This window comes from Electrophorus electricus, chromosome 2 (assembly GCF_013358815.1).
Source record: "Electrophorus electricus isolate fEleEle1 chromosome 2, fEleEle1.pri, whole genome shotgun sequence".
Lineage (NCBI taxonomy): Eukaryota > Metazoa > Chordata > Actinopteri > Gymnotiformes > Gymnotidae > Electrophorus > Electrophorus electricus.
In genome coordinates, this window is record NC_049536.1 from 4,753,893 (window position 1) to 4,779,657 (window position 25,765).

At 43.4% G+C, this 25,765-nt stretch overlaps 1 protein-coding gene across 3 annotated transcripts; it reads right to left on the reverse strand.

The window, feature by feature from the left end:
- Positions 1-5,507: 5,507 nt before the first annotated feature.
- On the reverse strand, positions 5,508-11,700 carry gpr22b (G protein-coupled receptor 22b). Of its 3 annotated transcripts, none has more exons than XM_027003196.2 (4): positions 11,624-11,700; positions 11,201-11,361; positions 9,331-10,340; positions 5,508-8,228 (listed from the first exon to the last, which is right to left on the reverse strand). In XM_027003196.2, exon 4 carries the CDS (start codon positions 8,222-8,224, stop codon positions 6,887-6,889), a length of 1,338 nt encoding a protein of 445 aa, XP_026858997.2. In that variant the 5' UTR covers positions 8,225-8,228; positions 9,331-10,340; positions 11,201-11,361; positions 11,624-11,700; the 3' UTR covers positions 5,508-6,886. The 3 variants fall into 3 exon arrangements, with proteins under 3 accessions (XP_026858997.2, XP_026858995.2, XP_026858996.2); XM_027003194.2 differs by having other exon boundaries at positions 11,201-11,433; positions 11,624-11,654; XM_027003195.2 differs by having other exon boundaries at positions 11,201-11,433; positions 11,543-11,631.
- Positions 11,701-25,765: the final 14,065 nt, after the last annotated feature.

Genomic DNA, 25,765 nt, shown 5'->3' on the forward strand with positions numbered 1-25,765 from the left:
ATGTTTAGCTATCACTAGCTGTGGTATTTTGTCCCGTAATATACTGGATGTGATTTCTCGTTCCCACCGTTTGCCTGTGCAGAGCTCTCTGTAGAGCCACCCCATTACTGCTCGTCGTGGAGGAACTCAGGCCTTTTCCACTTGCCCGATCTTAATAGTGGAGGCGCTTATCGATGATACATTTAAAGACTTGCTTCGATTCGTACACGATCGAGCGCGGTTTTTACAAGCCATATTTCACACAATAGTTTACAGTCGCCCTGCCATTTCCAAGTAGGAGTTGCTTATCTTGGCTGCTTCACGGTTTAGTTTCCTTTCTTACAATTTTAAGCCAGTTCCAGTTTTCAGTTTAGATTTTATTTAGGCGAATGCGATGCAACATGCATGACAGAATTTATATGAGGTGAAGAGTGTAATTTGATCCAAATAATTGGTATATCTAATTTAAAGCTTGTGTCATAAGCATACATAATTTACCCATGGGTTTCTCAGTTTCTGAAGTCCATATCGTAAAGTCTTGTAATGTATCTTGGCTACAGTAATGGGGCAATTTGCCTTAAAAATAAATGAAGTAATGACGTAACCAATTTATCTTTACCCCTCAGCTCTCATTAGTGTAAAGTCCAGACTCTCTCTCTCTCTCTCTCTCTCTCTCTCTCTCTCTCTCTCTCTCTCAGAGAGAGAGCGAGCGAGCGAGCGAGCGAGAGAGAGAGATCAAATTATTGGCATGCATCAAGCAGAGAAAAAAATCTAAGAAGATTGCTGAAACCACTAAAGTCGGGTTAAGAACTGTCCAGTGCATTATTAAAAAGTGGAAGGACATTGGGGAAACATCATCTTCGAGGAAGGAATGTAGTCGTAAAAAAAATCGAATGATCGTGATCGGTGATCACTTAAACGTGTGGTGAAATCAAATCGTAGAAAAACAACAGTAGAACTCAGGATATGTTTAATAGTGAAAGTGAGAGCATTTCCACAGTGCGAAGGGAACTCAAGGGACTGAAACTAAACAGCTGTGTAGCCTTAAGAAAACCACTTGTCAGTGAGGCTAGCTGAGGCTAACCGGCAAAAACAGCTTCAATTTGCTAGGGAGCATAAAGATTGGACTCTGGAGCAGTGGAAGAAGGTCATGTGGTCTGATGAGTCCAGATTTACCCTGTTCCGGAGTGATGGGCGCATCAGGGTAAGAAGAGAGACGGCTGAAGTGATGCAGCCATCCTGCCTTGTGCCTACCGTACAAGCCTGTGGTGTTAGTGAGGATGCTGCAGTTAGTCAGGTCTAGGTTCAGCAACGTTATGTGCCCAAAGAATGAGGTCAGCTGACTACCTGAATATACTGAATGACCAGGTTATTCCATCAATAGATTTTTTCTTCCCTGATGGCACGGGCATATTCCAAGATGACAATGCCAGGATTCATCGGGCTCAAATTGTGAAAGAGTGGTTCAGGGAGCATGAGACATCATTTTCACACATGGATTGGCCACCACAGAGAGTCCAGACCTGAACCCCACTGAGAATCTTTGGGATGTGTCACCCATCATCAATACCAGATCTTGGGGGAAAATTAATGCAACTCTGGACAGAAATAAATGTTCTGACATTGCAGAAGCTTGTGTAAATGATGCCACAGTGAATGCTTGCTGTAATCAAAGCTAAAGGCGGTCCAACGAAATATCAGAGTGTGTGAACTTTTTTTTTGGCTAGGCAGGTATATTTAAGTATGTATATATATCTATATATATATATATTGTTGAATATATCATATTTTATATATATATATATATATATATATATATATATATATATATATATATATATAGAGAGAGAGAGAGAGAGAGAGAGAGAGAGAGAGAGTAGAATTTCAGTGTTTTCATGTTGTTGAACACTGTGGTACTAAAACTTGCAGTTACAGAAGTGTACAGAATGTTATGCATAGTAGCTTGATGTATGATAAGTCTTGGAATAAATAGATAACATCCACAAACTTGAAGTTTGAATTGCTAGAACATCAAAAAAACATGCAGATGTTTTATGCATTTCAGGTTGAATGCTGAGTAGTTAGTTGGAACGTGCAAGTCAATTCTGCAAAACTGATGATATTCACCAAAAATATCTAAACAAACTGAAGTAAATCTAACTTTTGCTTTAAAATGAAAATGATCAGACTTTCATAGCTCTGAAGAACATGGTATCCTACCAACAACGAATATTTCTGATGATTTTTTTTCTACATTTTCTTTCCCTTAGGCATTTATTTCACAAAATACAGATTGGGCATCAAGATGTAAAACGTGTCTGTGCTTTAGGTAGGAGGAGGAGACAAGGCTCTGGACAAAGCTCATCCTCAGCTCCAGGCAAAGGTTCAGAAAGTTCTAGAAGAACAGCCGACTGCCCTTCAGCAGTCTCTCAATGGCACTATTGTGAAGGGGCATATGAAAACTCAGGGCAAATATCCCAGTATTACGTAAAATATACCCTCCTGCACAGTAAGTGTGTGTGTGTATTTCTGTATGTGTGGAGGGGTGAGTGAAGTGTATGCACACTTCAGTGAACCAGTGTACTCATATGTTCATGCACTTAAACATATAATGTGTGTATATTTATTCTGCATTTTAACAGTATCACCCTTTCAGCTTTTTGTGAGTCAGAATGTTTGGGGATGTGAGGTTTGCCTTTAAAACTATTTCCTTATGTAATTAAGCTTTGCTAAACCTGCCAAATGTCACACTAACCCATTTTTATTCAATTAAAAGCAAACTTTGTTTCTACTGTAAAATACATGATATCTTTCATTTACAATAACATGTTTGGAGAACTGGACTACATCAGCGCTGTAGCAGCTAGCCTGATTGAGATCTCTTGATTTCTTCTTCTTTATTCTCTTTCCCTATGTTGGGCTCCTTTGTAGCAGTGGATAGAGACAAAGGTCAGCACGGTGGAGAGGAGCGATGGCCCCTGCACACGCCTATTCCACGCTCTTCCTAAAGTCTGTCTGTGGGTCTCTCCTGCTCTGCCCAGGTTCTCTGCAGATCACAGGTAAAATATTAGCATTACATGTCAGCTGACGGAGGATTTGAGTGGGTGCATCGCTCAGTCTTGATGACTGCATACCCTTAAGCTGGATCGTTACTCGGGTGGTTTTAGTAGGGTGATTGCACAAGCTGCAGAGATCCGTGCATCAAGACTCTGTGTGCAGCTCGTCTCTCCGTGCTCCTGAAACTGATGTATAAGCTGAGCGAGAAGAACAGAGAGTTGGAAATGCAATACTCCTTCTATAGAGAGCACATTTCCAAGCCCTCATGGAAGAGAATGTAAGAAATAGCATAAGTCTAGCACACAATACACCATGGCCACAATAAAGCTAATTTTATTTCCAGAACAGGCATCTCCTCAGTGCATTTGGGAAATTGACAATTAATATGGTGATGCCTTTATATATTTTCTCTTTCTCTTTCTCCCATGTCACGTGGATTGAGTCACAGCAGAGTGCTTCAGAAAGGGTTTGGGACACACACACACTGTGGCTCCACGTGAGTGGGCCGCAGCGTGAGTTCTTGGCCCAAAATAGCATATTCCTTTACAAAGTGTCAATCACATCTGAACTTTAGTGTCCAGTGAATGTCAGCACCATTACATCACTGCAATAACAGTGGTGAAAAGTCACACTGACATCTTCATTACAATTGAGAGAACTTAGAATAGAATAAAAAAAACTGTTGGTGTCGTTCTGGCGCACGTAATAAAATGTCCTCTGGCCCTGGTCTGGGGAAAGTATAAACAGAGCGGAAGGCGTGTAGGATGTGTGCATTGGTTTTGCATGCTGGCTGTGCATACAGAATCTAAACTGAAAACTATAGCTCCTGAATGTGTTGGGAGGCTGTTAATTGCAGAACTGGTTTTCATTCTCACTATGTCTCCCTCTTTAGGAGATACCAGAGGAAGCTGGTTTTGTTCAGAGAGAGATTGTGAAATGTTACAGCGAGGGTGCATTCCCGAGTCTGACTTGTTCCACTATTGCCTTGCTGTGCATATAGTGTGTGCTAAACGAGTACATCCAGGTACACACCTTTACATTCTGGTCAGTTTGGATAGAGGTGGCTTAAACAGGACATTTTCGCTATTCTGCGCTATTTCACTATTTTTCCATTTATTAAATCCTGTTAATTAGGTCAGAGGTTTTTTTTAGGTTATCACAAAATACTAACCAACATATTGTGTTGGTCTTTTCCCTATTTTGGTGTCAGTGTTTTACCATTAAGGCTCTGGATATATCATCAAATAATGTGAGGGTCAGTACAAGGGGGCGAATATCCCATTCTTTTAAATTGCCATCTGTGTTTACTGAAATGATTAATGAGTCATATTCTAGATGTATTTTCTCCTCCTCAGAATAAGAGACCAAACACAGGTGGTTAAATCTATTCCCTGGTTCATCAGAACACACTGCATTAAAAACCACACCAGCAAAAAGGAGAAGAACATTACAAGCAAGTCACTGCAGTAGTATAAGACCAGTCTTATTAGTGACAATAAGTGTTGGGTTTAGAAATTATTTCCATTTTAGAGCAACATTTGTTGCAGGTGAGCCCGCTACCATTAGCACACTAACACTTTAGATGCATAATTTTCACCTTCAAATCTGCAGTGACACTTAAACTACTATCACAGTTAGAGAAAATGAAGAATCACTGTGCTTTGTTTCAACTCATCGCACAGCTGAAATGTTTGGCTAGAAGCCTATTTGGAGCTGAGGGATATTTTGGATGCAGAGGACAACGACAGAACAAATTCATTTAAATGAAAAAAATTGTATTTTCTTCTTGTATTTTCTATCCTTCAGGATTTTTTTTCCCATTTCCAAAAAGAAAAAGCGTGTGTGTTTTGTGCTGATGACCTATATTTTAGATTGTGATGTACAGTTGTGTACCAATAACACGACTAATTTCAAACTAAATGACCCGCAACATTTGTCCACCAGGGTGCGCTTTGGTTTTAGGATTTTTCTTTGTGACTGTCCTCTGGCGAGTGCTCTGTCTTATCTGGATACTTAATCACTTCTGGATTACTTGAGCAGCTTCTTGCTTGCATTTCCAATCAGGGCTCCAGCAGAAGCCGTCCATTGTGGGTTTAGAATATGAAGGGAGGAGGTAGGGCTGGGGTAGAGAGAGAAAGAGGGGGATGTGTCTGCCTGGTGAGGCACAGAAAGCTTTAGGGCACTGCCCCACTCTGCTCACTCTTTGTAACACTCTGTCACCTTTTGATAAAGCTGTCAGATGCATGAACACACACACACACACACACACACACACACACACACACACACACGCGCGCACGCGCATGCACACAGACACACATACATACGCACACACACATGCATGCGCACGAACATGCATGCACACACATACGAGCGCACACAAACACATACTTGCACACACACACACACACACACACACACACACACACACACACACACACACACACACACACACAGTGTCACATGGCAAAACAATCATATTCCCTCTCTCTGTATTTCTTTATCGTTCTGTTTTATACATGCATGCTTGCCTTTGCAAACCAAGCACAACAAAATATGTTTAATCTCTTTGGATCCTTCCCCTCTTAAGCTAAATATGGCAGCTGAGTCTGACATTTTAGTACTAATCTCAGTAAACAATAGGTAGGGTGCTGACTTCATGTGCTAATGACCTTTTTGATTGCTCTGGAAAACAAAACATTATGAAAGTCAACCCAGGCCCTGCTGGGCAGATTGCATCTTATTATTATTTTTTCCAAGTGCTGTCAAAATAGGAATGACCTTGAGCAGATGAGGAGCTCAGGCATTTTATTGGGTGTGCAGCGCCAGCACGTAAAACAGCTGCGCTCCAAATAGGAAATGGGCCCTCCTGCGGCAGTGCAAAGGGACCCCCTCATTTGTCTCGCTGTCCCTGTTTGTTTGTGCTAAAATGACAGGGCAGAATCTTGTACAGAGCTGATGTTGACAGTCAGGATTGTATTGATTATTGCTTTTTTCTTTCCTGTAATTAACGCTGCTGTTGTTTGGACCGCGCCACCAGGCGTAGGCCTCTGTCCCCTGTGCAAGCATTGATATTTCCTGATTGATGCAACAACAATGTCCCTTAGAGCAAACACAGGACAAGCCAATGTCGCATGTCTTACTGTTATATTGATTTGGGGGGTTAGCCTAAATTAAGACATTTTACTGGACTCAGATACCCTTCATCAGCAAAAAGGAATCACAAGTTTACATAATGAATACCATAATGTTTTTGAATCAAGTAGTGAGCACAATGGATAACCCTGTGGAGCAAGAGGTGACTAGCATTTTGCGGTTTAGTTTTTGCTCACAGAGGCCGATAGGCTTCATGCCAGTCTGCTCATCTTCAAGCTTTGTACACTGTATCATTATGAATATTGTAATCCCATAACATGCTGAGCGCTTGACTTAGGGTGGGGTGGGGCGCGGCAAGGTGGTGGACAGATGAGCAAATTTATGTGTGTTGAGCTCCAGAGACATTTTTCCCTAATTTATTACAAATACATTTATATATACTATTGACTATGGATTCTATATCAGCACATACAGTTTCATATAGAGTATATGTACATCTGGAATAATGACATATTTACAGTGTTACAAAAACATGCAGGGTGTCTTTTTATGTTTGTTTTGTTTTCTACAGCACAGTGAATGTCATCCTATTGTACTAAATCTGATGTTCATATAAATAGTAATAAACTGATACTGAACAATATGTGCACATCTAATATACTTTTGTCTAAATCACACCCTTAATTCAGTCTTTTCCCTCTGTGACCAAATAGCAGATTTGAAGATACAATCTTGCGACTGCAAGATTAACTCATTAGTCAACATCTTCCGAGGACAAACACTTTTGTCTGGCCTCGTGATCCTCAAAGGTCACTTTTTTATTTCTCTTTGGATCAATCCATGAGTTCTTTATGACCGAATTGGTGGGCAGCGGGTCCGCCTCAATAATAGACACCACCCGCTTCTTCATCTTGCTCTTTAGAACTTTCTGGAACTTCTGCCGTGTGAAGGCGTAGAGCAGCGGATGGAAGACCGTCGTCCCATAGGCCATGACCAGGAGGCCCAGGCGCAGCTTGACGGTGAGGTCACTGGGACCCGTGCTGAGGATAACGCTGTTGAGCACGGTTATGGGTGTCCAACACAGCAGAAACGTAGAGATGATGAGCAGGGACATGCGGAAGACGCGCTTCTGGCGCTCTCGCCGCTCGCGGTGCCGCTTGACAGCGCGCCGCAAGGCGATGATCACCGAGACGGAGGTGCGCATGCCCAGCGTGGCGCCCCCGCCGACCCCCCGCTGCCCCCCGCTGCTCTGGGAGCCGTCCGTGACCTCGGGCAGCTGCTGCTGTGAGGAGGACATCAGTGAGATGTTCTTCTTCCACCGTGTCTTCTTCTTCTTCTTCTTCTGTGAGGCATGGAAGCGCGTGCCGATCCGGATGTTGAGGGCCTGCAGGATCTTGGAATAGGTGACCAGCATGACCACGGCGGTGAAGCAGAAGATGGGGATCTGCGCCACCAGGTGGTAGTAGAGGCCCAGCTCGGTGTAGTACTCGTTGACGTGCACCACGACGGTCTGGTTGGCTTTGGTTGCCTCGGGTCCTAAGAAACCCACCTCGATGAAGGGCACCAGAAAGCTGAGGAAGGAGAGTACCCAGATGCCCCCCAGCAGGGCCACTGCCCGGCCCATGGTCAACACACGGTTGGCCGGCTTGACAGAAATGTCATAGCGGTCCAGTGTGATGGCCAGCACGTTGGCTGCGGTGGCCACACTGGCGAAGGACACGCAGGCCTCGTGAAAACAGCAGACCAGCACGGTGTCGCCCTGCAGTGAGAGCAGGAGCACAACGATGGTGAGCGGGATGCAGCACACGCACACCAGCACATCCAGCACGTGCAGGTTCATGGTGACGATGTTGCTGACCGAGCTGACCAAGTTGGACTTCATGCAGTAGAGGGCGAGCACGGTCAGATTGCTGCTCAAGCCCAGCACGATCTCCAGCATGAGGAAGCCGGTCAGTGAGACCTGGAAGCTTAGGGGGTACGGGTGCGGCTCGGACGCCGTCATGGCGGGGCTTGCGGACTCGGTGATGTCCAGGACTGTGACGTTGCTCATGGTGCCTTTTTCTTCCTGTGCTGAAGGGATAGGCTTATGCATTATCCTACACAGTCAGGGAGATGGAAGCAGAATCAGAGATGCAAATGAGAGTCAGGAAAATCTGGTAAATATTGAATTCTCAAATGTAGAGTACCATGAAACAATGTTTGAGGGTGACAGTGTTAACAAATAAAGAGACTGTGACCATAAAGTGACTGGATATGAGAAAAATGTAATTCTGTTGGACAGTCACTTTTATAAATCCAAATACATTTATCATATTACATATGAGACTACAAATATTGCAGGTGTAGGCAGCAGATAAGCTCCCCAGTCATTTCTTTAGTCGATTTCCCCAATACCACGTGATCCCTTGCTTGGGAGACATCCATGAAATCGGGTATTTGATATTTTATTTATGTTTTTCAGATTTATTAATAAAACAATTGAGGGGAAAAAAGAGAGCGAAAAGGAACAGTGTTACTTTTGTGGGAAAACAATGACAAGTTTCACAGAAAACAGACTTGGGAAGGGGGCAGTTGAAAAGCTACCTTAGAAAAATGAAGAGCTACAAAGACACATGTTGACCACTGATGTTGACCAGTCCCAGACCTTAGAGAGTGTTTTCCCAGTATGTCCACTGTGCAGTGCAGCTAATCTGAGAAATTAACTTCATTACATTTCTTGGGACGTTTCTTCAAACCATCCATTACTATTATGTGATGGCCTCTTGATTTTCCCACAGTACATTATGAAGTTATATTTTGGATACGCATTGCGCCTATTTTGTATTGTGACTGTGCTCACAATAAAGTACTTGGCATTCTGGTTTTCATCCAAAGAAGGATACTGAGAGCACAGAGGTGGGGGTGGGGTATGAAGACAGCATGCATGATGTAAAGCTGTTTCAAGGTCACAGTATGGGCAGTGATGGCCATGTAGCACTCCAGGTGACATTAAAACAGACGAGAAAGGCCTGGGGAATTGTGGGATTATAACATGTACAGTAGTTCTGGGACACCCAGTCTGTAAAACAATAGCTAAGGATAATGCTTTTTGATGCTAAAATGTCCTGAATATCAAAATATGAGAATGCTGAATATGATGCCCATATATATGTAACTTCAGTGTCACTCTTAAAAGTAATACTTTTCAGAAGAACTTACCCCAGACCTGAGCTCTGGCTCTCTCAGTCTCTGTAGTCTGTGGTTGGCCCAGAACAGTCTGGGAACAATCCAAGATGACTGTCAAACCCAAGCATGGCTTTGGAAGGATGTGTTTTGTGCCTTGTAATCCTTGTAATCCAGCAGAGAATTCTCACCTCCAAGTCCTCAAAACCTCTTCTGTTTTCTCAAACTCAACGTAACTCTTGGCCTACTACCATGTCCTGGTTAAACCATGAAGAAGCTAGTTTCAATCTAACCACCTCTCAGGTTTCTGACAGACCAGAGGTTGAGTGGGTCATGAATAATGCTGGACTATTTTCTCCTGCTTATAAACCTATAGTTAAAACTGGGACAAGCCTGTGACAGAACTGGACAAGGGAGAAAATTAAGAAAGCAATTCATGTGGATCATCCAGAGCAAAAAAACTTTAGAAATTCAAAGTTGAATTTAAAATAGCAACTTCGTTTAACATTTCAGATGTAGCCAGTCTCCGATCTTAAATAACCGTGCTCCATCCCAAGGTGCCTTCTGTCAGATGCACTGTTTTCCCATAATTAAGATTTTATGGACCAGGATCATTGATTTGCCATTTTTGATATGCATACACATCCGCCAAGGAAACAAAGATGCCTTAACTGTGCGTTCAGCAGTGTTGTGCAGTTACGTCGCTGTGGAAAGGTGACTTTCAGACGTCTTGTTAGTAGTGACCCTTAGATTCCAATTTTGTCATTTCATTGGTGAATTGTAAATCCAAGATGAACCAGAAATGGGTGTGTAATCGTTTGTTTTGCGAATCCGTTCCACTTTCTCATGAATATGGTAGCGTGTGAATAGTCTGGTTTCAGTAGCTCTGTTCAAAGGCTGGTTGCCCTATTCAGAGAGTAGGGGAAGAGTTCATTAGCCATGGGTCTTGCCTTGGTGAGACTCCATGAAGGACTGGAACAGTTCTTGTACGGACTGCAAACCGCTTCAAAAAGATCGTTCCCCCTCGGCTCCATTCCCCCGGCACCCTGACAGAGTAAGACAAAGCAGAAGAGTCTTGATGAGCAGAGCCACCTGTGTTGAGCTTGTCACCAGTCAACATGCAAGAGCTGGAGTGCACTACCTGGACATGCTCCCTGCTGCAGACGGAAGAAGCGCATCACCCCTGGATTTAATTATGGTCTGTGTTAAGGTAAGACAAGGGACAGCTGGGAGCTGCAGCAGATAAGGAGCAGAAGGCTGCATCTACTGTACAAGCTGCACACCTTCCAACCCCAGTCCTTTTTAGGGAAGGTATATGCAATGTGAAACAATATCCATCTCACTAAGCAAACTTTCAGATTTTTGGATCTCAGCGTGACATTTTCGATCACTAGCAAATATGGGTTATTTTAGGGGAGTAGATTTTGTGGTTGCGTCTCAGAAATGATGCCACGAAAGGGCAAGTGTGATCAGAGAGTTTGCCCCAAATACTACAGCCCAGCTCTCTTTGACCAGAGGAAACGCAGTTGGAAGCTGAGCATAATCAATCCAATTTAAAGCAAAAGACTGGTTATCTTAAAATGTGGACTGCTGTAGTTGGAGCTGATAAAGATCTGCTTCTAGCATAGAACAGGCTTAGCATCTCACCAAAAAAAAAAATACACATAAGATTCAAGCAAACAGCTTGCAGCTGGTAATGACTACTGTTGCATATATGAGGGTTTTTTTGTCTCTTTGAAAGAGAGCTGGTGTATCCATGGGAACCGGAACTCCTGAGCTTTGCTTTCTCAAACACCAGCTAAATATGTCAATACACAGCATGTAACAAAACAAGTGACTTTCTAAGATATGACTGGTTATCACAACAAATGCTTAATAGCCAAGGTTGTTGATGTCACCAACTTACCTCTATGGCTAGAGAGTTCCAGCATGTACTCGTTTCACCAACATCTCCCAACAGATCCCAGATAATCTAAAAATAATTATGTCAGAGACTACATATTGATAAGCTCCTTGAGGGTTTCGGTACAGTAATTCCCAGAATTCCCTGAGGTTTCCACAGTTGCCCTGAAGAGGAGCATTAAACAGAGGTGTAAACAGTCAGACTCCTTTTCTTATCCACGTGAACTGTCAAGAGTGCTGAAAGAATGAGAATACACAGACAAATTTAAGCAGTTCACACTTTCATGTGTCTTTTTCTGTTTTCTCTCTCTCTCGCTCTCTCACACACACATACACACACACATACACAGTCACACACTCTCTTCTCTCCGTCTCGCTCTCCACTCTGTGGTGTGTGTCAATGTATGCGTGAGCTTGGCTCATCTACCCCGGTATGCTGTTGCACTCTCTCATCTCATCCCCACTCCTACTCACTCTCTCCCTCCCTCTTTCTCTCTCTCTTTTCCCCTTCTCTCTCCCTCCCTCCTCTCGCTATCTCTCGATCCCTCCTTCTCTCTCTTTCTCTCCCTCCCTCCCCTCTCTCTTTCTCTCCCCCCCTTCCTCTCTCTCTCGTTCTCCCTCTCTCACTGCAGAGGTTTTGCAGTCCTACTCTCAGTCCTGATTGGTTTGTTGTAATAGGGTTAACCCTTTTGCCTCCAGTGAGTGAAAAGCATTCTTGCTTTTGTTTTTCTCCTGTTCTTGCAATGCTTTAATGGACATGCACTGAGATTTGGACGTGCGGTGCTGAGCACAGGATATGGCACTGCCTGTTCTTGATTCCATACTCCATGATCAAAATAGATGGGTGTGCCTATGGGTAAAGGGCATAAAGAGGACCTGCTGATGACTGATGAAGAGATTACTTGGGTGTGTGTGTGTGTGTGTGTGTGTGTGTGTGTGTGTTTGTGTATGATGTGCACTGCTCTAACACAGAGCAGATATCTGATTGATAGCTTCAATTACGCCGGCCTGTCAGTCGGCAGAGGGACCCGTCAACCTCAATTCATTTTATTTGGCTCATTTGCCAGGTGAGATAAAAGCTAGTGGGCGGAGCATGGCTACCGATTTAGACAGTTACAGCCTGTGTCCAGTGACTGTTACAGCATGTCTGTCTATAGTGACTGTTACAGCACGCCTGTGTCCAGTGACTGTTACAGCACGCCTGTGTCCAGTGACTGTTACAGCACACCAGTGTCCAGTGACTGTTAAAGCACACCTGTGTCCAGTGACTGTTACACCACGCCTGTGTCCAGTGACTGTTACAGCACGCCTGTGTCCAGTGACTGTTACACCACGCCTGTGTCCAGTGACTATTACAGCACGCCTGTGTCCAGTGACTGTTACAGCATGCCTGTGCATGTGCATGCGCATATCATCAGAGTTTAATTTAAAGCATTTCTAGACATAAATGCATGTTGTTCTGCCTCCCACTCATAGCTCTTAGCACCAGGAATTACATGTGTTGAAGCAGCCGTGCAAAGATAAGCCTAGCTCCCATTAATATGACCAGCACTGCTACTGATTGGATGCAGTAAGTGGAACTATTCTTTATATCAGTAGCCACCAACCATGCTGCTGATGATCTAACAACACGCAGAATTTAGTTCCAACCCCAGTTCTTTACAACCATCCACATTGTCTTCAGAAGTCTCTGATTTGCTACTATATTTTCATTGGAAGTGATACCACAAGAACATAGAACTCCAGAGATATGGCTGCTCACTGCTGCTTTAAATCAATAATCATGTTTGTAATAATAATATTTCCGGTGTAAATAGCGGAGTTGGGTAGTTATTTGAGCCTCGTGGTTTTACATGTACACAATACTTTTGTAGATTTGTTGTATACTGCTCTGATTGCTTTTGTGACTGTGTGTAAGTGTACAGTGCGGAGAGCATGACACAATTCCTACTCTCTCTGAGGATCCTGTGGTGTGCAGATAGTGTATCATTAAGTGGCGAATGTTCCTCTGTAGAAGAGGCAAAGCACTCAGTAAAACTTTTCACTAAAGAGGGACTCAATATTTCATTTTCACATTAATATTTTAGTTGGATTTTCCTGCAGTCTCCAGACGCTACTGACTGATATTCTGTTATTCTGAGTCATTTTTCTTCCCTTTGCTGTTCTGCATTGATGGAGGGGGCAGCATTCTTATTGTATATGTTCATGTATATGAATGAAACAGATACTGCATTAAAGCACCATATACATGAACACTTTTCCTCCAGTACTATGTTCTAGTACAGAAAAGGGGAGAAGATGATAATGCACATACTTCAATACAATTTTACAAAATAACTTTCGAATTATTATTTTTTACTCCAAGGTACTGATGGGGGACTAAGTATGTCCTTTGTATGTTCAAGTATGTTTTCTACATATTTTGCTGGGCACTCAAAGTGCAAAGTAATAATTCTGCACAGCCTCAACAATGATTTATCATCCTCAAACATCCCCCCACACAGTGTTTGGACTCTAAGAAACAACTCAGGTTCTGTTATGCATATCCAAAGTCCATAAGTATGTAGAAAATACATATATTTCACATTTTAAGCCTGTGGTCCATCTATACTCATACTGGGCACGCTGACGTTATTCGAGTCAACACTGCCGGACATTCTAGAATAGGCTGGGGGAGTTTGTCCTTGCTGTGTAATTTTGGTTTTTTGTCCAGTTCAGGCTTCCATCAGTCACTAAGCAATATGTTTATATGAGGATACTTCTATAAGTTCCAGCTGCATGTTCGTCAGTGTGACTGTGATGAGTCAGCTGCCAGAGAGCAGGATGGAGATGGGGGGGGGGGCATGGCTTTTCTCTCTTGCCTGCAGTGGCTCTCTGCTGCTCTGAATCCGGAGCACGTGTGAGCCCCCCTAGATTAGCCGCTTGCCAGTAGAGCCGCCTGCCTTTGTGTATTTGAAGGGACTGAATGGTTTTAATCAGCGGGCTTTTACTATGCACTGTACATCAGACTGTACTATATGAAAGAGCCTAAAAGTGTTTTGCTAAGGTGTTATTTTGGTTCGGTTTGATCACTGGGTCTACATAAAAGAAAGCTCCCAACATTTAAAAGCAAAATGATGTACTCAATGAAAGGTTGTTTTAGGGCCACCATTCAGGCAGTTTCATTAATGTGCTCTTACACAAATCAGCTATTCCTACACTTCTCAATTATTAGAACTACACAAACCAATTTGGATTATTTGTCTTGGGTTTAAATGATTAAATAATCTCTCTATCCCTCTCCCTCTCTCTCTTTTTCTTTTTCTCCCTCTCTCTGATAAAGAGAGAAACCCACCACATTAAATTGTGCATATGTTTATAATTGCACTTCTTTGTAATTCATGTTGTTCACTATGACATTCACCACTCCCACTTTTTTTTTTTCAAGAAAAGCCTAATTTGATTGGACTTTAAAACATTTAATTGTAATAATTTATTGGGCTGGGGGTGGGGGGGGGGCCCTTTGGAACAAAATATATAAAACAAAAATATTCCACTCTAACTCCAAATGGGCCAAATTGGAATGAATGTCTCTTTCTCTGAAGAAGCTATCATGGCTTAATTCTGGTTCCAGTGGCTTTTGGCAATGTGCCACACTTCCTGCTTGGGTAAGCTGTGTTTGTGTTGGGGTGTGAGAGTGCAGGGGACGGCGTGGGAAAAGGCCGCCTGTCACTGCGGCTCCAGCGTCTGCTGCAGGGGGCTGTCTTCAGCATGCTTGCACGCTCATCCACACTCTCCCCTCCAGCCAAGGCTCCTGAGGCCAACTGCACTGTCATGCCTGCCAAAGCACTGAAGTCATCTTTCCAGGACCAAAGACACTGCTAAATTCACTAAATCCATTAGGTCTGCATGCGGGTTATACACTAGACTTACATGTGTGTTGTATGTAGCGATGTCATTTGTAAATTCACTTATTAGTCTAATTCACAAGTGTTTTTCCACCTGTTACTGATGGGGACCAAGTATGTTCTCTGAGCTGTCTTTTGAGTATCCGAGCTTTTGTATGAGAACCAACATTGTTTGTTCTGACTCGTTTGAATGTTTGGCCTTTAATTTCCAGATTGAAGCAACATTATCAAGGACAGGAACATGGGAGCATAAGACAACATATCATATGAAGCTGAGCTATAAGCAGCAACTCGAATGGAGTGGATGGGATATGGACTCATCAATCATTATGTCAACGTAGAGAGCTACGTGTGGTCAGGCCACTGTAACCTCCCATGAAGTCACGTGAAGGTCTGCTTGTTTTTCCACTCTGGGGACTGGGGCAGCCGTTGTTTGGAACCACGGGGGAAACACAGGAATATCACTACAAACATCTCACACATGAACATCGACAGAGGGGGTCCATAGTGGAGATGGGTCCTTGTAACTTTCTCACACTAAAAAAGATGAACGAACCCTAAGGGCCCAAAAGAGGTCCCTTTCAGTGCTCGTCATTTAACATGAACGAGCCACTGACATCTTCTTACACTCAGAAGCACTGACAGACCTGAAGGATGAAAATGTGAGGCAGCTCTGTTGGGTGTGTGAGCTGTTATTATAGGTTTTTTTTTCCACAGGTGATTTATGTTTCTGATCATACGCTTTTGCACAGGTCAATACCTCGGCAAATGGAATTCCTTTTTGAAACATGACTCTTACAGATTCAATACAAACAGGTGGCGCACATTTGATCATGCGCACTTATGCCTCACTGAGGCTTAGGCAATGTTACCTCGGAGCACAGTGTTAATATTGTATAACTCTTTGCTGCAATCAGTGATGTATTGGAGCTGCTGCGACAGCCTGTGTTATGTAAGTTAAGGCGTTAGTGTTCTGCTGTCCACAGCGCCATTCGCCCAGCTTGGCTGACTGTGTCCTTGAAGACATCTCCTTGGCTTTCCTTCAAAGAACTCCTGTTAATATTCAATGAGAACTATCTGCCACAGAGAGCGTGAATAAGCCAAGTCATGCATAAACATACATGGGGATGTAATTATATTCCTCGGTGAGTGCAGTTGAAATTGCCATATGCATGACGTGAGGGAGCAAAGGGGAAATTAGGCCTTGGAAGCACCTGGAACAGAATGTTTTTCTCCACATTGTAGGGGGGATCTTGCGGGGAGCAGGTTTAGGATGCTTGGGCTGCCAGATCTCACAAACACGAGGTGCACTAGGGTCAACATGTCTGCGCGGGACCGGGGGAATGAGGCGCGCTCTCTGGGACGAGAGGCTCCGCCACTTCCACCTCCCAACATTGCATTGTTAAATAAAAATGAAGTGAAGGTGAGATAAGCAGAAAATGTTAGCGGAGCGCAAATGAAGCGTGCTCTGTGTGTGTGTGCTCTGTTTGTGTGAGAGGCAGGTAGGAGCTGCAGCCCGTAGCGTTTCCCCACGGCAGCACGGCACTGGGGGCATGGTCAGAATGGGTGATGACGGGTACCCTGTGGTACCAGCAGCAGCTCAGGGGCTTTAGTATTCCACACAGATGGAAGCTGCCTATCTGAACCCACGGCCGAAAATCCAGCCCTGTAAATAGCAACTAAATTAGCTGCGCCTGGCTTCCCAGCTGAGAGCTGGGGAACAGCCGCTCTCCTCTTACTGTGTACAAAATGAGAAATGAGAAAACTCCACTCTGGTTTGGAGAGGGGTAAAACGGAAAAAAATAAAACAGCATTAGACGCAATATACTGAACTTAGTTCTTCTGAAATTCTTTTCTTGGACTTGGTTGAACCCCTTCTCCTCTGTCTCTCTCTCTCTCTCTCTCTCTCTCTCTCTCTCTCTCTCTCTCTCTCTCTCTCTCTCACACACACACACACACCCCTAATTTGAAAGATCAGAATTTCTTCTCCCCACCCCATTCTTGTTTTTGTGCAGCTAGTCTGCATTACCTAAATCTCCTTTTTTCTACCTCCTCACTATTAGGTGTGAGGTATAACTTATTACTTCAGCCCTTGCTTGCTTAAAAAAATCCACCAAAGTTTCCCTGGTCTAGAAGAGCCTCATATACTATTGGTGGCAGAATCTCGTACTTCGTCAGGTGGCAGCACATGTTTGCAGCCTGAGGCAGAGCAGTTGGTGCAGACAGACCAGGCGGTGCAGACAGACAAGGCGGTGCAGACAGACCAGACGGTGAAGACAAACCAGGCAGTGCAGAAAGACCAGGCGGTGCAGACTGCTCTGGCAGCTGGGGACGAGGCCTGACAGCTTACTCACTCAATCACACTGAACAGCTCAACAGGTGTGTGACTAATGGCATCCCTGCTCGGAGGCTATTATCATCTCTAGGCTTCCATCACAGCCTTATATCAATCACACTGAATGCATTCTCAGCCTTAGAAGATTGTCTATATGTTGCCATAACAGATAACTGCTTTGGTAGGTGGAGGCTGCCATCGTGACTTGTGTGAGTTTTTAAATGATGTCTGCATTTGGTGCAGATTCCCCATGGAAGTGAGTGGAGCCAGGCTATATGTGAAAGGAAGAACACACAGCTTCTTTCCACTTACTTATTTTTAAAACATGTTTTGCTTCCCCAAGTTCTTTTGCAGCTCCTCTACCTGTCTAGGCAATGTGATCGTCTGGAAACTTAGGTGCAGGTTATAGTTGCAGGTGTATTTATTTCCAGAAATGATATTTTCATACAAAGTTTCTACATTACAGATTGAAGATCAAAATGACCTCCGATACCGTAAAATGCAACACTTGTGGCAACATAAGCATGGCTTTCAGTGAAAAAGAAAATAATCATGGCAACATGCAATCACAGTAACCTAAAATAGTTCATTGTCATGGTTACTGTGCAGTACTTGCACAAACTGTCTTATTGTAAGATATGTGTGCGTGTGAGTGTAAGGGGGGTGCATATATGCGCGCACACATGCCTGCGCACATCATTAATACCTTTACCTCGCCACTTTGGTTTTCAGTTCTTACGAGCGTTTATCAGCGCAGACTCTCGAAGCGTGACAGCTGTAATGAACCTATTAGCCATGAAATTGTGCTTTCTGATCTCTGGAGGGAGGGGAAGGGTGAGATACATACATACTCCATTCTTCTGCAAGTTTGGTTCACTAAACTTAATTATATTGGTCTATTTTGGTGACTTGTCATTAACAAAGGCAGGATGTCTGCACAATGTGAATAGAACTTTATTAGCATAGCTACAGCCTGCTTTAATCTAATAGCTTTCATATACAACTCACTTTATGGACTCCATTTGTTATGCATTTAGTTTCTAGTAGTTTATGTTTAAGAAAAAAGTTGTTTTTTAAATAAGAGATGTTTTGTTGGTACTAATATTCCAATATTTTGGATGCATCCTGAGTCTTACATAGTATGTATAAACAGTATTCCATTAATGTATAATGAATCTTCTTTATGGCTTCTTTAAGTCTTACATTTAGTACTTTCCAAAATACTCAGAGGCAAAGAATCAGCTTGCATAAGAAGCAGTAAAGCTGAGTTAGATCAATAAAGGCTGGCGAACTTAAAGCGCTTTGGATGTTAAAGCTACTTGTCCTGCTACCTGTCCTCGTTTGCCGGGCTCTGGGGTGCAGTATGGACGCCCCCTGCAGAGACACGCCTTGGCACAGCCTGTCTGCCTGCCCTCTCCTCCGCCATCTGACTCCACCTGGCACACGCACTGACCTCCATCTGCCCGCTCCAACACCTCCTCGCCAGCACAGCGTCTCGGGATCGGCTTCAGAGAAGCACGCTCACGGTTCGCTGCTGAGAACGCTGCCGCTTTTAACACCTGTTTCTCTGCACGCCGTTGGCGCACACAAAAGCAGACCTTGGTATCGATTCGTTGTGAATGCAAACGGCATAAATGATGCTTTGATAGATTAAGTGTGTGACGTTTGCTGAAAGGAGATCTTATTTGTTCCCACTTTGCTGCGCCTTCTCCACTATCCTTCTACTGGTACGTGAACATTATACCTGTGAAATGTGTTAGCACTTCGTCTCAAATTACTGCATTTTAAGAGAGCTAAAAAGGCATATGAAAAAAAAAAAAAGCCTGAGAATGGCAGTATTCCAAAAGAGAAATAAAAAATTAGCCATGTGCTCTGTCCCCAATCCAGTATATGACTCACTTCGGGGTGGGGGTAGGGGGCAGGTGTAGGGGAAAGGTACACAATCCCTGGGATGATTACCTCTTCACTAAAGTACTGATTGCTACCAGGCACACAGTCATTAATGAATGCGCTAATCAGGGTGAAATGTGCCTATTATGTATGGCATTCACACTTGAGGACTTGAAGATTTATCAGTTCCCTTTCCACCTCTTTGTTGCTGTGGCTGGATATTCAGCCTCTGCCAATGTAAACGTTGCTAGAGGAAGCAGAGGATCTTCTCTTTGAAGTAGAGGTGAGAGTATTTTTAGGTTTGACACACATACACTAGCAAGGAAGGCTGGTTAGAAAGGCAAGTTGCAGCGATGCATGGAAACAGAGGGACAGGGGAGCGATCGAAAAGTAGCCCAGATTTTGAGCTGTGAATTGCAGATTGTGGAGATTTGAATATGACCCATTTTTTTTGGCTTGTCGTGTGGAATTGCACCTCCTGTCTGCACACATTGACGTCAGGCCTGACGGGGGCTGACTGCAGAAGACGCTTCGCACTTCCTCTGCATTTCTCTTTCTGTGAACAGCTTCCCTCACAATGACCACATTTACTGCACTCGTTTACCCTTCAAGCTTACAGAAACCAAGAAGAATCTGGGGGTGACAGTGTAATTAAAACAGTGGCTATTTTAGACCCAGACATAGCAAGCAGCTTTGTACATACCTCTAATTAGACAGACAATATGCAATACACACTATTTAGTCCCACCCCTCCATAGTAAGCAGGAAATGGTTAATGTATTAATGTATGTGTTGGACAGATCTATTAAGACATGCACTCAGCAGGGCCACAAGCATACTGGCTGTCAAATGAGTTTATAAATGAATTTGTACGGGTGGTACACACACACACACACACACACACACACACACACACATACACACACACAAGCTTGCACGTGCACACACACACAAACACCCATATAGATCATTGTTTGTAGACGCTCTGTCTGATAGGCATATTTTATGGTTCAGGCCACTAGATGCTAATCGGTTATGGTTTGAAGAAGACCACATCATAAAGAACTATTCTCAATTTCCAGGCAGCAATATCCTCTGGACAAACAGAGCCATGGCTTTGAAACCATTCCAACTTCAAGCCAGCTCCAACATGTTCCAGCTACAAGCCATTTATTTTCAAATCTTTTTTTTTTCCATGCACAGGGTACAATCAATTCCACCGGCTGTCCTCAGTCTAAGAGAAACAAATCCACACTGCAGGACTCAGGAAACAGGAACCCATAGTGCCCAATTAAAAGTGAACACTCCAAACAGAAATGGCAGACACAGTCTAAACCTGGTACTAAGCTAAAAGCAGTGTGACTCTCCTTTCTGAGTCCAGGACCACTGGCTCAGGTTGTGTCAGGAACAATGAGCTCCCCTCGTGTGTAGCGTTTCTCTGCAACCAGCCCGAGTTGATTCTCTTAAGCATAGGGTAAGCAAAAGGAAGCTCTGGGCCTGGCTGCCTGCCCTGCTGCTGGTGGGCTGCGGCACGTCGCAGGCCGTGGTAGGGAAGAGGCACTGATTAATACCGCATCGCCCTTCGCTGTTCCAGAACGGCAGGACACCATTAGTATTCTGAACATGGAGGCCAGGAGTGTTTGTGAAGTGAAGCAGAGGCAACAGCAGTGCGCACGTGTACTTGGGCTGCTTTCACAAAACACACCCTCGCATGTGCACGTGCATGCACACACACACACACATACTGCGCATCCCTGCGGTGTGTCTGTCTGTCTGTACAGTGCCAAACATGGATGTAAAATGTGGCTGAAACTAGAATGGAGAATCTGGACGATGAAGAATCTGAAGGAAACAAATATATCGAAGGCTCCAGATAAGGGCCTTAACATTGTTGTTTTGCAAAACGAAACGCAGGCGTGAGAGTGGCTTTGCAGTCGTCTCGCTCAGAGCAGGTTTGCTGAAGGCTGGGCTCTCCATATTACTGTGGCAGGGGCTCAGTGGGAGATGATCACACATTGTCCAGTGATTCATTCTCCCAACAGGCTTGGATGGAGCCCATAAAATGATGCTGAGGGTGCACCATCAATCTGCAAATACGTGCCTTCATACAGTCTGTCTGCAAGATAAACCGTGGGCTTGAGCGTGGGTATATAAACTCCTCACCTCACTGTGTTTATGGCCTTTGTGGAAGGTATTTATGTGGATGATGAGCGGCTCATGCAATGCTATGCAGCTTCTTTTGCAGCAGTCATGCTGTACTTAACGCTGCATAACATCCGACACGTGTTTCAGAAGGATTTCACACTTAGGCGAGACTGTAACAACATCAAAATGCTTAAAACCCCTGTTTTGTTTTTTGCAGATCATTCTCTTTTTTAGTCAGTCACATGATTGCGCTTGGTTTTGTCATGGCAACATCAAGACAAGACACACTACAGCTAGTGAGAATGGAAGAAAATATCAAACTACATCTTCGTTCATATAAGGATGCTCCTTAAGGAGATGTGAACAACATATGTTCTTGATTGCTAAGCTCTTTATGAAGTACATACATTAATCTAACCAGTAATAAAATACAATGTAAAATAAAAGGGTTCCGGTTCCCAGTGCCAGCACTGAGTCAGCACTTCCGGCAGTCTATAGACAAAGATTCCAGAGAACACATACAATCCTTTGCTTTTATTCCTCTAATTCTCCACCTGCTGCCAGTCTTTTCTTCTCCTCTACCTCCTCTTGTGTGCTTATTACAGTGTGCCCTCGGTTTGCCTCCTGCTCATGCTCTCGTTAGCTGAGCGTTTAGCATGCTGCCTCGGCAGCCAATCCCCAGTGTCCTCCTTGATAGCTGCCTGATGATGTATGTGTCCATTGCGCAACATTAATATCCTTCCCTATGCAATCCCGATGCCATGACAAACTAGCCAGGGTCATAAATGATCTCTCAAGCACACAGCCTCTCATCAGTGCTGATTTGTGCATGACAGATATTGTGCCAATGGGACAAGGATATCCAAGGGAAATTACTAAATACACTGAGCAGAGAGATGATGTAAAAACATAGAAATATTGGCCAGAGGAACATAACTAATCACAGTTTCTGTGCCAGAAATTAACACACAGTTCGGTATTCCAAAGAAGTGAGACAAAACAGGAGGAGCTTCTGTTTTATAGGCAACCCCCCCACCCCATCTCTCTCATAGCAAACATATTCCTGCTCACGCTGTGAATGTTGGCACATATTTTAGCTATGACAGCGGGGTTAAATTAGACCAATCCCACCTTTTCCAGCTCACCCTTTTGTATACTGCAACAGATGATTGGTGTGAATGATGGAGCATTGTGGAAGGAGTGATTCACTGCCTCTGACCACAGGCACTTCACCAACTGAGTTTTAATACTCAGTCACTGGTCCCTGCGTTTTGTCAGCCAAATTTTAAACATGTTGTTGATGACATCCTGTCACGGTGTGTGTAACAGGAAAAGTGGTGCTGAATAGAGATGGAAGAAAAGTAAACACCTTTCTTTTTACGACAGCTTGTTCAAATGCTCAATAATTCTTGTATTCTTTTTCTCGTTTTTCCTCCTTTTTAAGAAACACTGTTCGATCTCCTCTCCCCTGTCATCCACCTGTGCATCACTCATCCATCGGTCCTGCTTTCTGATCTAATCTTAACAGATATTCTTGTCAGTCTGCATTAAGACAACAACAGGAAAGCGAGATAAACAGACACATAAGCAATATCAGCATGAGCAGTTATTTTTGCGCTGGTCAATTACCAGTGACAGAACACTGTCTATATTTATTTCCAGCGGATCAAATGTCTCCTCCTCTCTGAATATGACAGACAACCAATGAAATGATGTAATAAATGGCTATGTGCTTTCCATGTGCCTGTCTGGTGGCGTCAGTACTCTTAAAGCAAATAGAAAGTAATTTTATTGTAGTGCTGTTGTAGGGCACCATCGTCTTCAATGCTATGAAAAGGTATGTTTGAAGCTGGCCTTGTTTACTGGTTATAGGTCATGGTCTACTTTTCCTCGACTTACATATGAGCTGGGAATTATATTATTGCAGTAGTGACAAAACACAGCCCTGAAAACCAGAATAAAATGTTTAATCATTTGGTTCTCTCCCCCAGTGTGAAATGTCAAAAATGTACTATTTCTTTGAGTACAAATACTGGATCCTACCGATTTAATGGAATTCCTTCAGAGAAAAAATAAAGGCTAATGAGGGCAAGTTATATTAAATTAATTTAAATATTACATTATGTTATCATCATAATCATGAATTGGTTTTTGTGACATAGAACATATTGTCATTTGTAAGCTGTCACCGTCTGAGCGTTTGCTCATCATTCTGTATGAGCTGTAAAGACTCATGTTTTGGTTTTTACAGATTGCCTTTACCTTTTGTTGGGGGGGGGTTCAGGTCACCAGAGCCACATGATGAATTTCTGTCATGTTTCTCTGTAACTATCTCTGTACAGCACACAATTAGAAAAAAAGAGGAAAAGAAAGAAAGGAAAGACTTAAAAGGGAGAACAATGAGAGAACAATAAGTTCTGCCCTGTGCAGTTGTCCATCTGAAGGTTTTGTTCTTTTTGGATCTCATTATCCACTCTAACCTTTGACCCTATTGGTTATGTTCAAAACACACACACACACATACACACACACACACACACACACACACACACAGAGAGAGAGAGAGAGAGAGAGAGAGAGAGAGAGAGAGAGAGAGAGATCATTCACTCTCTGACCCTCTGACAGTCATTTCTGACCCTGCTGTATCTTTTAAATGTCAAGAGAACTTGGCTGTGGTAGTATTGGCATGATGCTAGTGCACACAGTGAGAACAAGGGGACAAAGCGCGTCTCTGTGTTGCTGTACTTAGCAGCAGTGCAAAGCTTTTGTGTATTATACTTAAAGCCTTTGAGACAAAACATTTCGCATAGCCTCCCATTATATTTACATTAATTGTTTTCTAATTTCTTGTTTTTTCCCCATTAATTTCCCACATACTGATACACTGTAATTAATTAAAGTGACATTTGCATTCTTTCATAATAAACCAAATGCAACAATGACTAGAGCAATTAAAGGATGCAATTTATCTGGTGACAAAAACTGCTAATACCCTTCATTGGCCTTTTATATAAAATCATTCCATTTTATTAGAATTTCTTGTAAGTTGTGTTACACACGCATTACACACACTATAATTTATTGGCAAGAACAATTGAAGGCTACATAATACATAATGAATAAATACATACAGGAAATGTAAATATTCATAGTATAAAATATCTCATTTATTCTGAGGGCAAATGCTTATGAGTAAAGAAAATAATTTAAACTAATAATTCTACTATTTCTGCTATTCTACATAATAATTCTACTTTTTACACCTTAACATACCTGCAGTAAATGCAAGTGCTTGCTCATGAAACTCACACACACACACACACACACACTTCATCATTGCTTAGCAGGGCACTGAGAGTGTAAGGGTTGGCGCCATGTGGAGGCCCCCTCCGGCCACCAGGGGGAGGCCTCGAGTCAGGCACACTACCAGCACCCAACACCCAACAGCTGGGCTAGACCTTATATAAGCCCAGTGACAGTCGCTCAGTGCTGGGTCTTTGCTAAAGTGTTGAGCCAAGCTCCTAGCCGGTAACTCTGGGTGTTGAGGTCCGTGAGCCTTTGTGCTACGCCTCTCTTCTACTCTTTGAGGGTGCCTGTGTTTTTACACGTCCCCTCCCTTCTACAGTTTTCCCTGTCAAGTCTCTCTCTCTCTCGGCTCCCCTTAGTCACTAAAGCACCTCCATGTTCTCTTGTTTTGTTTGGGAAGTTTTAAAGTTTTGTTTACCCCAGTGCATCAGGGCTGCCGTTCTTCCCGTGGCGTCCTTTCTTTTCCCTTTTTTTGGCCGTGGTGTTTACATTTTTTTTTCCCTACCCGTTTTTTGACCTCCATTCCTACGGGTCGTTTAATGGCCGTCGCAGTCTAGCGGGAGCTCCCCTCCGTTGGTTTTCACTTCTCTTGTTTGACCTGTTCTAAGATCCAGCTGTTTTGCACACGGGCCCTCCATCATTAAAGCGTGGTAGCTCACCCAGTGGAGTGTCGGTGGCATCACCTATCTAACCTGGGTTTGAGCCCCGTTACGGAGATCGGTCCACTGTCTCTCTTTCCATTACTGCTGCCTAATTGTTCCCAAGGAAGGAGTCTTGGTGCATATTTGAGCTCTGATTAGATGGGTGCACACACTGAGATTTCTCTCCCTCACCCTCCATCCTTAATTGTTCATTTCATTTGTTCCCTAAAATTACTCTTCTCTAAAGACCAGATACATGAAGATAGCTGAGTCTCTCTGAAATGACTATTGAATGAATGTAACATGTAGTTAAATGCTCTGAGAATAGCACAAGTGCTGATAACTTAAAAACATTTCCTTACCCA